This window comes from Dipodomys ordii, unplaced genomic scaffold (assembly GCF_000151885.1).
Source record: "Dipodomys ordii isolate 6190 unplaced genomic scaffold, Dord_2.0 Scaffold143, whole genome shotgun sequence".
Classification (NCBI taxonomy): Eukaryota; Metazoa; Chordata; class Mammalia; order Rodentia; family Heteromyidae; genus Dipodomys; species Dipodomys ordii.
This window is the reverse complement of record NW_012267359.1, coordinates 3,137,293-3,151,431: the sequence shown is the minus strand read 5'-3', so window position 1 is coordinate 3,151,431 and position 14,139 is coordinate 3,137,293. Positions and strand designations below refer to the sequence as shown.

General features: G+C 57.0%; 2 protein-coding genes across 3 annotated transcripts; both read right to left on the bottom strand.

The window, feature by feature from the left end:
- Window positions 1–1,956: 1,956 nt before the first annotated feature.
- Sap25 (Sin3A-associated protein, 25kDa) lies at window positions 1,957–4,430 on the bottom strand. 2 transcript variants are annotated; one of them, XM_013031787.1, is made up of 6 exons: window positions 3,962–4,430; window positions 3,724–3,839; window positions 2,880–2,986; window positions 2,633–2,786; window positions 2,407–2,504; window positions 1,957–2,307 (listed from the first exon to the last, which is right to left on the bottom strand). In XM_013031787.1, exons 1-6 carry the CDS (start codon window positions 4,213–4,215, stop codon window positions 2,011–2,013), a joined length of 1,026 nt encoding a protein of 341 aa, XP_012887241.1. In that variant the 5' UTR covers window positions 4,216–4,430; the 3' UTR covers window positions 1,957–2,010. The 2 variants fall into 2 exon arrangements, with proteins under 2 accessions (XP_012887241.1, XP_012887242.1); XM_013031788.1 differs by having other exon boundaries at window positions 1,957–2,235.
- Window positions 4,431–4,529: 99 nt separating this feature from the next.
- Lrch4 (leucine-rich repeats and calponin homology (CH) domain containing 4) lies at window positions 4,530–14,014 on the bottom strand. Its single transcript, XM_013031717.1, has 16 exons — window positions 13,711–14,014; window positions 12,781–12,882; window positions 9,472–9,608; window positions 9,239–9,351; window positions 9,005–9,104; window positions 8,436–8,526; window positions 8,280–8,356; window positions 8,100–8,161; window positions 7,884–8,000; window positions 7,700–7,771; window positions 7,523–7,626; window positions 7,328–7,411; window positions 7,104–7,189; window positions 6,095–6,232; window positions 5,934–6,011; window positions 4,530–4,790 (listed from the first exon to the last, which is right to left on the bottom strand). Exons 1-16 carry the CDS (start codon window positions 13,928–13,930, stop codon window positions 4,686–4,688), a joined length of 1,686 nt encoding a protein of 561 aa, XP_012887171.1. The 5' UTR covers window positions 13,931–14,014; the 3' UTR covers window positions 4,530–4,685.
- Between the last annotated feature and the right edge of the window lie 125 nt (window positions 14,015–14,139).

Here is a 14,139-nt window from a genome sequence, read left to right as displayed (position 1 = left end):
CGGGCCGGGGCCGCCGCCGCCCCGGAGGACCCGGGCCCCGACGACTACGTGCACATGGTGGGGAGCTGCGAGGGGGACGACTACGTGTGGATGGCACGCCCGCGCGACGCCGGGCACGTGGGGGGCGCAGAGTACGTGCCCATGAACCCCTTCCCACCGGCGCCCCCTGCGGGGAAGCGGGGGGCCGAGCCCCGGGGTCCCCGCCGCAGCACCGACAGCGCGAGACCCGGAGGACCCTGCGCTCCATCTTGGACAAGGCTGGTGCGGGAGCGGGGGGTTGCGGGCGTCCAGCCCAAGGCCCAGCCGCCGACCCCCGACAGCTGCCTCAGCTACATGGACCTGGACCTGGTCCCTCCCCTGGAGGTCCGCGGGGACGCCCCTAGGGCCCGCCCTCACGCCTATGTGAGAATCAAGTTCTAGAACCTTCCCAGGCTCAGGTGAGAAACAGCAAACAGAGCCAAAGTTACTAATGTGCCCCTGACCTCCACTCCCCGCCTTCTATCGGCCTCCTGCTCCCCAGGCCCTGAGGCAGCAGGATGTGGCTTGGCAGTGACCCCCTGCTGCCCCTTGACCTCCTTTCGCGGGGTCGCCCAAGAAATCCTCACGCACAGATGCCCTCCAAATCCGGTTCTTTCAAAGAAACTTCTAGAACATCTCTACCCCTTCCCCCAATAACTTACACAAGTCTGGTGTTTCTCAGCTAAACTCCTGACCCTGTTTCTTTGCAGAATTTTTTTTTTTTTTTTTGTAGGTCGTGGAGCTTGAACTCTGAGCCTGGGCACTGTCCCTGCACTCTTCAGCTCAAGGTGAGTGCTCTACTGCTTGAGCCACAGCACCACTTCTGGTTTTCTAGTGGTTTATTGGAGATAGGAGTCTCACAGACTTTCCTGCCCTGGGCCAGTTTTGAACCGAGATCCTCAGATCTCAGCCTCCTGAATAGCTAGGATGACAGGCGTGAGCCACTGGCGCCCAGCTTCTTTGCAGAATTCTTAATAGAATCAGTCACAGGCTGCCTTTGTGGCCAAGTTATAAAGAACCACTATCCCCTCTCCCCCCCCCACATACACAAGCTGCCCCACCTCAATTTTGACAACTCAGCCTCCATACCAGCAGTGCCTTTGTTAGTTTTCTGAACCCTCCGCTGGGAGCTGGTGGCTCACATCTGTCATCCTAGCAACTCAGGAGGCTGAGATCTGAGGAATGTGGTATGAAGACAGTCCTGTCAGGAAAGTCTGTGAGACTCTTATCTGCAATTTACCAAGAAGCTGCAAGTGGAAGACTAGCTCTAGTGGTAGAGAGCCAGCTTTCAAAAAAGCTCAGGGAGGGGCTGGGAAGGTGGCTCAGTGGTAGAGTGCTTGCCTTGCATGCATGAGGCCCTGGGTTTGATTCCTCAGCACTACATAAGCCAAAAGAAAAAAGCCAGAAGTGGTGCTGTGGCTCAAGTGGTAGAGCGCTAGTCTTGAGCTGAAGAGCTGAGGGACAGCGCCCAGACCCAGAGTTCAGGCTCCACAACTGGACCCCCCCAAAAAAGCTCAGGGACAGCGCCAAGGCCCTGAGGTCAAGTCCCAGGACTGGCATTAATAAATAAACCTAATCCTCATCCAGTCATATCCAGTGTAAAGGCTGAACTCCTGGGACCAACCCCATGGATCCTACTATGAGTGTCCTCCCCAAAGGCAATGTGTGCCTGAGCAATGTGCCCAGACTTCCCAGGCCTGGCACTGCTGATCAAGTCTTTGCTTGCTAGAGATCCGCCCCACCTCTGGACTATGGACTGACCGATCTACCCAATAAAAGTGCCCTGTTCAGTGGTACACTCGTGTTGTCTTTAGATTTCCCACCCTACAGCACGGGAACAACCAGTAAAAAAGAAGAGACGCATCTCTGCCTCCATGTCCCCTCTGCCATTTGCCACAAGGAGACATGTGTGTGCACCATTGCTATTTTACTGTCAATATATCAGGCTAGGCAAGAGGAAACTGCACTAGCTGGGGGTGGGGGGTGGGTGCATTATGAACAGTGAGAGTCTGGACCCTGAGTGACAGACGGGCTGGTGCTATCACAGCAGCTCTGATGACCACTGGTCTCCTGAGGGTTGGAGTTGGGCTCTGGAAGGCTGGTGGAGGCCAAGGGAACCTCTGCAAGGTTGCGTCTCTGCTCTCCCTGGCTCATCTGCAGCAGGCCGGTGAGGGCAATCAGCTCCGGCCCGCTGAGCCAGGCTGTGGTGGAACTGCCCTGGGGTGCAGAGGGATATACCCAGGGGGTCATGACAGGTGGCAGGAGCAGCAGCTTCATGGGGCCCATGGCCTGAAAAGAGAGGGGGGCAATGGTTCCTCCTCCCTGGCCCTGTGCAGAGGCTGGAATGTGTGTGTGAGGGTTCTGGGCAGGAGAGAGATTCGATCTCACCTGATGAGGAGGCTCAGCCAGGTACAGAGGAACACGCTGTCCATGTGGCAGCAGAGGATCCAAGAGAAAGAAGTCTTCCCGACACATCACTGGGACTCCTGGGGAGGAGAGCCTGGTGTGTGTGTGTTGGGGGGCAGGGTGTGTGTGGCCTGGGGGCTCCCACTGGGAAGCAGTACAGTGGGGTTTGTGCAGCACTGGGGATAGGGAGGGGAGCTGCAGGAAATACCTGCATCCCTGGGCATGGATTGTCCATTATGATGATGCCTTCCGGGAGGCACTGGCTGAGGGTACCCCCTGCCAGCTGCCTCGTACAAGGGGTAGAAAGAAGGATGACACATGGTCCGGTTAGAGAAGGAGGCACCTGACCCACAGCCGGGCCCCTGTGGAAGGCAGGAAAGGTCACTGGAGCCTCCGACCCTTCTCAAGACACCTGGGCCACCCCAAGCCAGAGCCACAAGGTCTCCCCAACTTACCCAAGTCAGATGAGATCTTGTTTTAGACTCATAGTTAGGGTCCCACGGTGACAGAACAGCCGTCCTTGAAGAGGTCACCTCCCACGTCATCTTAGGGGCAGGTGGGACTGCAGGGGCACACTTGAAAAGATTAGAACAGGCCCGCCAGCTAGAGATGAGGCTCAAGGGGTAAAGCACAAACTTAGCAAAAGCAAGGCCCTAAGTTCAAGTCTCAGTACCACATTAAAAATAAAAGGTTTTGCCGGGCGCTGGTGGCTCACGCCTGTAATCCTAGCTATTCAGGTGGCTGAGATCTGAGGATGGAGGTTCAAAGCCAGCCCGGGCAGAAGAGACCGTGAGACTCCTATCTCCAATAAACCACCAGAAAACTGGAAGTGGCGCTGTGGCTCAAGTGGTAGAGCGCTAGCCTTGAGCTGAAGAGCTGAGGGACAGCGCCCAGGCCCAGAGTTCAAGCCCCACGACCAACCAAAAAAATAAATAAATAAATAAAAATAAAAGGTTTTAGGCCAAGTGCTGGTGGCTCATGCCTGTAGTCCTAGCTACTCAGGAGGCTGAGATCTGAAGATTGGGGTTCAGAGCCAGCCTGGGCAGGAAAGTCCATGAGACTCTTTATCTTCAAGGAACCACCAAAAAACCAGAAGTGGAGTTGTGAAAAAAAAGTCTGTAAGAGAAGTATTTGAGACTAGCAAAAAGTGGAGTGCTGGCTCAAGTGGTAGAACACCCACCTTGAGTGAAAAGAGCTCAGGGACAGTGCCCAGGCCCTGAATTCGAAGCCCCAGGACTGGGAAGGATTAAAAAAGTATGGGGGTGAGGCTTGGATGAAGGCAGCAAGGCCCGGGCCTACCTGGACTTGCTGGGGGCTGCCCAGTCACCAGATGTGGGGGGCAGCGCGGCAGCAGCTCCTGCTGGACCCAGGGCCCGGCCCGCGAGTGCAAGGGGCTGGAGGCCTGGAGATGGAGGCTGGGGAGAGAGGATGCGATGCGCTGCCGGGGTGCGCACGGGACACCGGCGGGCCCCCCCCCGGGGTGCTTCCCCCTCCCTCCGCCGCCGTGGGCATTCTCCATGGCAGCGCCCGTCCTCACCTGGCCGGTGCCCAAGCTGCGTCCGCCGGCTCCCCAGGGCTCCGGGCCGGGCTCTGCCCGCCGCCCTGCTCGTGCTGCTCGGCGACCTCTCCCTGCTCCTCCGCGTCCTCCTCCTCCTCCTCTCCCGGATCCTGCTCCTCCACGTCCTCCTCCTCCCCAGGCTCCTCTGCGTCCTCCCTGCCTCCCTCCTCCACGCCCACCTCCGCCATGCCCCCGTCGCTCGCGCCCTGGGGCGCGCACGGCCAGGACAGCATACTGAGTGGGAGTGAGCAAGGCCTGCGCCCTCAGTCACGAGGCCGCTCGCCTCCCTCCCAGGCGTCGCCCACGACGACGCCTGCGCGGCTCCAGCCACGTGTGGCTCCCCGCCTCTGCTGCCTCCAGTGCGCCCCCTGGCGGTGGGGCTGGGCATGCCCGTGACGTGCACACGCACTGCTCGCTCACAGACCCGAGCGTGCACGCGCAGGCACGCATGCGCTCTGGCCCCCTCAGAGACCAGAGCACGCACGCGCGCTGGCTCATTCGCAGATGGGGCACGCACGCGCGCTGGTCACCCACAGACACGCACACCTGAGGGCCGACCCAGGCTGTGGGCCTTTTATTGCGCTCTCGCACCTGCGGGGCTCCCACCCAGGCCCAGCCCTGCCGAACGGCGGCTAAGGGCACAGGGTGCCCCCGCCAAGTCCTGGTTTCGGGCAGAAGCCTGGCATCTTCCACACCTCCACCCCTAAGGGCTCTCCAGCAGCGCGCGGACCACGGCGGCGATGTGGGGGAGGCCCCCGCCCGGGCCCCCCTCGTCTTCTAGGATGTGGTGGGGCTGGCACAGGGACTCCTGGGGGGAGGGCCAGGTCAGGTCCGGTTCCCCGCACGGGGGAGGGGGTTCCCGCCAGACAAAGCCCCCTGGGGGCCAAGGCGCCACACAGCCAGCAGCACAGAGCTCACAGGGGTCAAGCCAGAGACAGGAGGTCAGGGGCAGGAGATCAGGGATTCAGAAGGTCAGGGACAGGGCATCGGGGACAGGAGGCTGGGGACAGGGCAGTGCTGGCTCAGGCTGGCACATGGCCGCATGGCACAGCAGGAGCAGACAAAAACACACATGCACACACAGTTAGTCTGTACAGTTTATACACAAAGCCAGAGGCCCAGCCTGGGCCCCCGCATGGCCTACAAATATAGAATTCTCTCTACAAAACAGAGATAATTTAGGCCCCCATAGCAGCAAGCGGGGGTGGAAGGAAAGATCCAAGTGCCCCTGGGGGGCAGATAGCGTGGGTGGGGTGGGGTGGGAGAGGGTATGAAGGCACCATCAGCAGAGACAGGGAGGGGCTACAGGAAGGAGGCCAAAGGCTCTGCCCAAGGTCTGGGCACACCAGAGGAGGGGGCTCTGAGGTCAGTGTTCATAAGGGAGGACACTAGTGTCTTTGGTAGGGTCTGAAGGCACCACTGGTGGGGACAGGGTTGGTAGGAGTCATAAATAGAAGAGGGGAAGGGGAGAGGTGACTTCAGTCCTAGGAACCCAGAAGCCGAGTGTAGATGACATAGAGCAGCAGCATGAAGGCCACGTAGAAGAGGATGAAGCCGCCAAGACCAGAAGGGGGCCAGACTGGCGGAGGGGCCTTGCTCCCCACCCGCAATGCAGCCTCCAGTGTGGTCTGTAGGCCCTGGGCAGTGCCCTGGAGGAGATCTGAGGGCGAGCAGAGGTCAGCCTGGGAAGGGAGGGCAGGACAGATGGACAAGTACAAAGGACAGCAGTCAGCACCAGCACCTAGTCCTTCCCCCACCCTGTCTCCCCCATGCCAGGACTAGAACCACACCAACACTCAGACATGCGGGGCAGGACACATGCAGGTGGAGCATGCGGACGTGCTTTCTCTGGGAGCAGACACCCCTGTGAACAGAACCCCACCATCCATGCATGGTGCTCAGCTGAGCCCCAGAAACCACCACCCGTTAGAGCAGGGATCAGTCCCCATACCTCAGGCACCCCCATTTTTCGACAAGCTTCTAAGAAATTCTCCACATTCTTCTGACACTTGAAGGCACTGAGCTTTGGCTGGAGGTAGAGAAGAAGGGTAAGGAAGAGCACCCCAAAGCCTGGGTGCCATGCCCCTCTTCTTCCCTTGGGCCCCAACTGACCACAGCAGGTGAGGGCACATGAATGAAGGGAACTGAACGGGGCCGCAACTGGTTGGCCAGCTGACAGAGGATGACCCCACTGGCCAGAGCCTCAGTGAGGTCCTCAGGTAGGGGCTGTTGCAGCCGTGACTCAAGAACCTGAGAACATTCAAGCAGAAAAGGGCAGATAAGCTGATGTTAGGGAAACGAACCCTAAGATATCTATTCAAATGTTTTTTTCTTTCATGCGACTGTTTCTAACACATTTATAAGATGATTTCTTTGTTGCTTTGTATGTCCCTCCCCCACGGTATAACCCCTGCTTTCACTGTATTTGATGTTGGTATAATCTGTGGAGGGGAAGGGGAAAAAAAATTGTTTCAATAGGGATACAGGTGGACCCATTGCAACAATGAGATGTACAAGTTGTACATGGAAAATGAACTTTACAACTTTGGTGGGGGGGGGAGGATTGGGTGGGGGGAGGATGGGAAGGGATGTGAAGGGAAAACAAAGGAGGAGGCTACAATGTTTGATAAGAAATGTACTCATTATCTTGCCCATGTAATTGTAACCCCTCTGTACAGTATTTTCACAAAAAAAAAAAAAACAAAACCTGAGAACAGAATAGAAGAGCACGTGGTATCTGCAGGAAACACATACTTGCCCCCTTCCCAGCTCAGGTGGGTACCAGCTAGAAAAGAAGGTATTGAGGGAGCCCTGACAAAGGGCACTGAGCCCAAGCCTGAGCTGGTGGCTCACTCCTGTAATCCTAACTACTCAGGAGGCTGAGATCTGAGGATCATGACTGGAAGTTGAGTCTATGAGACTCTAATCTCCAATTAACTATCAAAAAGCCAGAAAGGGAGCTGTGACTTAAGAGGTAGAGTGCTAGCTTTGAGCAAAAAAGCTCAAAGACAGTGCCCAGGCTCTGAGCTCAAGCTCCAGGACCAGCGCCAAAAGAAGAAGGAAAAGAAAAAAAAAAAAAAAAGCCTAGGTCCAGCCCATGCAGACCTCACCCCTGCTTTACCTGGCGTAGTTGAGCCATTAATTCTTTCTGGTCCAGATCCTGGGATGATGGCCGAAGTCTCAAGGCAGAGTCTGGTGAAGAAGGGCCTAGCAGGAAGAAGAGGACATCACTGTCTCTACCCCCGGCTGCTGCCTTTGAGGGGCGATTTACACCCCAGAGGGACCCAAAGAGAAGTTAGTACAGGCTGAAGCTAAGGCAGAGCTGGGGATGGCAAGGAGACCCACCTGAGCCACTCTGAGAGGATGACCGGAAGAGGAAGCTGTTAGGTCTCTGCATGGAGCTGAGTGGCCGGGAAGCAGGTGCTGTCATTGGGGGGAGGAGTGGGGGGGGGAGACACAGAGCCAAAGGCATGTGAGAAGACATTCTCTCCTCTGGGTGTCCCACACACTCCCATCCTTCCCTCCATGTCCCCGTCCCACCTGGTCCAGCCATGGAACTGGGCTCTGGGGCGGGGGGAGCAGGTGCAGAAGCTCCCTGTCCCCCAGATGTTCCCAGCTGGGTGGCGCTGAGTTTCGTGGGGGCGCTGAGGAGACAGAAAGGGCCTTAGAGGGTGGATTAAAGAGTAGGGGTGGAAAGAGGGTCAGAGAGGAACCTACTTGTAGGTGGCCTGGCCAGACACGAGTGGGGCAGTACCTCCCCCGGCAGCCCTGAGTCCCAGCTTCAGGAAACTGAAAGAAGCAGGAAAGGCAGAGTCGGTGTCACCAGGAAGGCCACAGACCCCCAGAGCCCACTAACTCAGGAGGTACTCTGGGGCTCCCCCCAGGGGTTGAGCGCCCACACCTGTCCTTCCTGGGGGCTCCCCAGCCCCCACTCTGCTGCTGTTGACGCCGCTCCCGTTCCTGCCACAATTGTAAGGAGTCTGGGCGCCTCCGCTCCTCCCCAGTGGGCTCCTCCCGTCTGAGGGGAGACAGGACAAGAAAGAAACCCTAGTCCAGGAAGGATGGGGGCCAGGGTTGTTAGTACAGAGTCTAAGTATGGACACAGCGTCTGGCATACCTGCTACTCAATGCCCTCTCCCCACCCCCTGGCACGGGGCTTGATTCCGGTGTCTGCTGTTCCTAGAGAGAGAACAAGTAAGGGCTGAGGGAGGAGGCCTGGTCCCCGCCCCACAGGCCTGCACTTGGTGCTCCCCAACTAGCCCCCTCTCCTGGAGGAGCGGCGTGGTGATATTCTCACCTCAGCAGTGCCTCGCTCCTCTTCCTCCCCAGGGACATGGCTGTCAATGAAGTCGATCTGGTCCGGGTCCCCATCCACTGGAGGGGCCAGGGAGCATGGGTGAGTGAGCAGATGGGGGACATGAGACCCTCATCTACACCATCCCTCCTTACTTACCAGAGCCATCCTCTTTCCGTTCTCGGGGGCCTCGAGGCTCCCGGGCCAGCTCTGAGATCCGGAAGGACAGCTCCGAAAATTCGTCTGTTGACTATAAAGGGAGGGGGGGGGGGGGATGGCCGTGCATGCACTGCAGGGGCTCACAGGGCCCAGGCCTGCAGGCTCCTGGGAGGACTGAGATGGGCCAGTGGCTGAGCCAGTCCTTCCTGGGATAGTAAGGACAGGGAAGGAGTTCCAGCACTCTCAGCTTGCCACTGAGGTTCAGCCATATCAGGCTGAGGCTGGTGGCTCACACCTGTCATCCTAGCTACTCAGGAGGCTGAGATCTGAGGATCACACTTCAAAGCCAGCCTGGGCAGGAAAGTGCATGAGACTCTTATCTCCAGTGAACCACCAAAAAAAAGCTGGAAGTGGAGCTGTGGTTCAAGTGGTAGACAGTGCCCAGACCCTGAGTTCAAGCACCAATACCCTCCCCCACACACACACAAAGGTACCCACACACAAAGGGTCACCAACACAGATTCTCTTCAGAACGGATGTCCCAAATACCCTGGGAAAGGAGACCTTACCTCATTTCCAGACCACCTCTTGCTGCCACTGTCAACGCTGTGGAAGCCTGAGTCCAGCCCACCATCATACCGACGTCCCGGAAATAAATCCTCCGCAGGGCTTGGGGCCAGCCAGAGAGACCCAGTCAGCCCATGCAGGCAGCACCCACCCTCCCCTAGAGACCAAGCAAGTATCCTTGTGTCAGGAAGGGGCATGAAGTATTTAGGACATCCTTCTTTCCCATCAGGACTTACCAGGGACTGAAACTTGGGGGACGGGAAGGGACCAGGTCCCCTAAAGCAGCCCCACGCCGCCCAGCCTCTGTTGACAGGTACTTGAAGATGTGAAGTTTCCCCTTCAGGCAGATCTGTGAGAAGAGGGAATGGAGGGAGCAGGTCCCCTAGGTCCTGCTGGCCTACGGAAGGGACTCTCATACGCCTGTCTAACCCCACCTCTGATCCCAGCATCCACCCAGCCCGTACCTCACCTGGGCAGGTGGGCTCTGCAGGGGGTTGCTGTCTAGCAGAATGACCTGCAGGTGCCTGAGGCGGCAGAAGGAGACCGGGATGCGGGAAACACGGTTACAGGAGAAATCCAGGCGGACCAGAGGGAGGTCCCCCAGCTCTAGGGGTAGGTGAGGGAAGAGTCAGAAACAGGCGAGAGCTGGGGGCCTCCCTTCCTTGCCTTTTGTTCTGGCTGGTGAGGCTGTGGCTCTACTGCAGCCTCCCTGCCTGGCTCAGTCACTTGCCTGGAATCACCTCCTTTCTGTTATTCCCACTCACATCTGCCCACCCCACACCCACAGAAAGCCTATTTGGAAGTCGGCTGCAAGCCTAGCTACTCAGGCTAGGAAATCAAAATCAGCCCAAGCAAGAAAATCCCTAAGACTAACCTTCAGCTAACTACCAAAAAGCCAGAAGTAGAGCTGTGGCTCAAGTGCCAGAGCACTAGCTTTGAGGGGAAAATAGCTAAGGAGGGCTGGGAAGGTGGCTCAGTGGTAGAGCGTTTGCCTTGCATGCATAAGGCCCTGGGTTTGATTCCTCAGCACCACATAAGCAGAAAAAAGCCAGAAGTCGCTCTGTGGCTCAAGTAGTAGAGTGCTAGCCTTGAGCTGAAGAGCTGAGGGACAGCACCCAGGCCCAGAGTTCAGCCCTCATGACCGGGGGGAGTGGGGGGAGTGGGGGGGGAACGAATGGGGGGAAACGCAACATCAAAGTCTCTGAGACTCTTATCTCCAATTATCCAGTGGAACTGTGCTAGCTTTGAGCAAAAAAATTCAGAGACAGTGCCCAGGATCCTGAGTTCCAGTCCTAGGCCAGCACAAATAACTAAATAAATAAATATTTTAAGTTAGACAAAGGGATTTTCTTGTGCTATATGCATATAATGTCTCTCCCTTCTTGCTAGCTTCCACCTCCAAACAACTCCACCCTCTACTCTCATTACGCTCTTTCTTTTTGTCATTCGTGGGGCTTGAACTCTGGGCCTGGGTGCTGTCGCTGAGCTCTTCAGCTCAAGGCGAGCGCTCTACCACTTCCGATGTTCTGATGGTTTATTGGAGAAAAGAATCTTATGAGGGCTGGGAAGGTGGCTCAGTGGTAGAGCGCTTGCCTTGCATGCTCGAGGCCCTGGGTTCGATTCCTCAGCACCACATAAGCAAAAAAAAGAAAAAAGCCGGAAGTGGCACTGTGGCTCAAGTGGTAGAGCACTAGCCTTGAGCTGAAGAGCTGAGGGACAGCGCCCAGGCCCAGAGTTCAGGCCCCACAACCGGACCCAAAAAAAAGAAAAAAAAAAAAAGCCCTTCCTCCCAATCTCAATTTGTTTTCTTCATGGGAGAAGCCAAGGTCAGTCACTATATCCTGGTTCTAGAGATTATATAAAGTTCCTAACACTGGACAACAATTTTTTTCACTAGGCCCCAGGACCGAGGAACTACAGAGTTCTAGCTTGCCTAAGATTGGGAGGGAGAGGAAGGCAGAGGAGTGAGCTTGAACGGGGTCTGAAGTTCTCAGGTACTTTCCCTCTGGGCTTCCCTGTCTCAGCGCTGGGCTCCCCCCACCCTTCTCTCCAGCCCGGGCAGCCTTCCTCTATTTCCTCTCAGATTGACCTAGACCACAAGAGTTCAGTCCCTCTGCAAGTATCTTGGATTTGACAGGGAGTGGAACGGAGACAGGGAAGAGGCTGTTTCCCCTCCTTATCTAACTATGTTGGCTCAGGACAGAACAGCCTCCAGCCAGACCCAGGGGTTCTCTTCAGCCTGCAGACTCAGCCTGAGCTGTTGTTTCTGTTTGCCCAGCTCAGCCTGCACTTGGGAGGGGCCTAGGCCTGCTAAGGGAAGTCCCAGGCAACAGAACTTGGGGGAGCTTCTTGAGGGCCCTCCTTCCAAGGGAAGGGGGAGCAAAAAGCTACTAGGAGGGGAAGCAGGGGCTTATCCCCCAAGGAAATGGATCTTGTGACAGGAAGTGAAGTAGAAACAATCCGTCAGATCATGGCTGGTAGGATCTGTTTATGTTTGCTCCACTGCTCTGCCCCAGGAGACACTGAGCCATAGCTAAAAGACAGTTCCAGAGTCCTCCCATCCAACACCTGCCTGCGACCTCGGTGCCTGCAAATGTGTTTGCATGTGTCCATGTACATGCAGTGGTGGAGAGCAAGTTCTCATGGGGTAAGAGTGGCAGGGCACACACGAGGAGCGGAGCGGAAGGGAGCCCAGGCTGGAGGAGGCAGGGCTCAGGGGCACAGGATGTGGGCTGTGGGAGAAGGCGCTATAATACACTTCTCCTTTGCTATGGTGGCCCGCCCCTACCCAGAACTCTTCCTACTAAGTGGGGCCAGGGAACAAAGTCCTAGGTATAATATCAGGGGCCTGCGCAGAGTGAACTTGCTAGGAAGGCTCAGAACCAGCAGGGAGGGAAGGAGGAGAGGATAAGCAGAGTGTTGAAATGTTCAACCTAGGTTGAAGGACAGAGTGGAGGACAGGGTAGGAAGGACTGTCTACCAACTTCCCCTTTATACTCTAAACTAGGAGCACTCTGCTTGGGGAGTAGGCACAGAGGAGAGTGATCTGTCCAGATGGAACCCACCTGGCCTAGAACTTGGATCCTGCAAGGATTGGGGAGGGCAGAGAGAGGTTCTCAGGAAGCTGGGATTTTCCCTGCTTCGCCACCCAAGTGAACCCATGGGAACCGGGGCTGCACCCTGAGCCGGAATGCTAGGGGAGGTGGCTGGGTGGGGGCAGGGACTGGGAGGCGCTGGGAGTTCTTGGTAGTTTTCCCCAAGAGTCCACTCACTGAGACAGAGCCCTAAGGAAGTAAAGAATAACATTTGGTCTTTGTCAAAAAAAAAAAAAAAAACAAGTGAGGGGGAGGGGAAAGGGAACAGACGGCCAGTGTCACACAGCTGCTGAGGTCAATCTGGAGCTTATGGGTGGGAGGCTGGAAGGGTTAGAAATGGCTCAAGGGGGTTGCCCATTCTCCAAAGTCACTCATTGAGTAGTGGGCAAGAGAATGTAGTATTTTAAACTGTTCTTCCCAAAACCGCAAAGGGAGTGTTTTCCAGTCCAGCCTGAGTGGTTGTATGGGGGAATGGGGAGAAGCATGTACCCACTGGAGGAGAAATGTACTCTTTCATTCAACCCCATAACCCCAATTCCGAAGCTGGGTGAGAAGCAATAGACTATACAACAACCTAGGCTTGGATGGGGCTTAGGGAATGAGGTTCCCTACCTCCTGAGCTCCACCCCTTTTCTGATAGCCCAAGGTCGGAGGGCGGGCCGAGCAGCTGAAGCCTGACTCACCTGTCATAACAGTGTTCCCTGCACCACCACCAGCACCACCACCCCGCCCCTCAATTAACAGGCACAAGACTGGATGGGACATGATTAGAAGAATCTTGCCACCTAGTAGGGAATAGAAGGAGAGTCTCCAGAGGAGACTCCTCTAGCTAGGAGATGGAATTTCCTTCCTTCCAGTAACTGCCTCAATTCCCCCACATCCCCCCTTCCAAAGGGAGAGCAGAAACTGCAATGGAAATTGTAGGATTCTTATGAGGTCACAGGCATCAGTGACCTCACAGATGAAGGAAGGAAGAGGAATCTCAGCTGTAGGGGTCAAGGATAACGGGAGGAAAATCTCAGGGACAAGAGTTAAGTGAGGTAGATTTGCTTCCTTCCTCTGGGTTGGCTGAGTGAACAGTGGGGCCTGGCACCTAAGGGGGCGGGGCTACGGCCAAGTCAGCAGAAACATCCGGTTGTTAGGGGTGATACACAGAAGGGGGCTGCTCAGATCGTAGTGGAAGTGGAGTAGAAAGTTGGAGACGAACAAGGAGGGAGAGGTACAAATGGTTTTAGAAAAGCTGTTGGGGGATGTTTTTCTTTAGGGCAACGATCTCAGAGCCGAGGTGGAAGGGAACATGCAAATGAGTCCACCAGGTGAGGGGCGGGACCACGGTACAGGTGCACGCTATGCAAATAAAGTGGGCTCTCAACGCCCGGGCCAGTCACACTGGGCATTCGGTGCAAACCCACAAGAGCGCCCATTCATTGTCCCGTGGTTCTTACAACCGGGAGGGGGTGGTCGCAGGCTTATGCCAATCAAGGCCAGGGAGCGCCCGGGCGGCTAGGTGAAAGGGCGGGCCCCATTCGCGGGCGGGACGGGGGCGTGGCTATGCAAATGAGGGTCGCGGCCTCCTACCCCAGTCCCCCCCGCGCGCGCGCGCGCACACTCACCTGCCTGAGTGATGTCTGACAGGTCATAGCTGCGGGCCGCGCCCCGGGGGAAGTGCTTCAAGCGTCGGTTAGACAAGTTCAGAGTCCCGGTGGCCACAGCCTCCTCTAGGGCTCGCTCTGCACTACGGCTCCCGGGCAGACCCGGAGATCCCGGTACGGAGATCGTGGCTGCTGCCTCTTCACCCCCGGCGGCAAGAGGGGCCGCTACCGCCGCCGCCATCCGCTCCCGGCGGCTCCGGCTGCCTGACTGACGGGACCGGCCGTCTCTCCCTTCCCCTCCCCCGCCCGGGAGCCGCCGTAGTAGCCTCGAGTGGGAGGAAACGGGGTCCGGGACCCAGCGGACCAATCGTAGGCGGGAGACGCGTTGGAAGCGGCTAATCAGAACCCGGCGGAGGGGTGGAGCCTCCGGCGCCGGAGCCCGGCGGGAGA

Coding starts and splice junctions, on each gene's coding strand:
- Sap25 (XM_013031787.1), bottom strand. CDS start 4,215: ATGCTGTCCTGGCCGTGCGCGCCCCAGGGCGCGAGCGACGGGGGCATG. Junction 2,787..2,879: donor CAAGATCTCATCTGACTTGG/GTAAGTTGGGGA, acceptor TGCCTTCCACAG/GGGCCCGGCTGTGGGTCAGG. Junction 2,308..2,406: donor TGGCTGAGCCTCCTCATCAG/GTGAGATCGAAT, acceptor CTCTCTTTTCAG/GCCATGGGCCCCATGAAGCT.
- Lrch4 (XM_013031717.1), bottom strand. CDS start 13,930: ATGGCGGCGGCGGTAGCGGCCCCTCTTGCCGCCGGGGGTGAAGAGGCA. Junction 7,190..7,327: donor ATCCTCTCAGAGTGGCTCAG/GTGGGTCTCCTT, acceptor TCTTCCTGCTAG/GCCCTTCTTCACCAGACTCT. Junction 6,233..7,103: donor TAATGGCTCAACTACGCCAG/GTAAAGCAGGGG, acceptor GAATGTTCTCAG/GTTCTTGAGTCACGGCTGCA.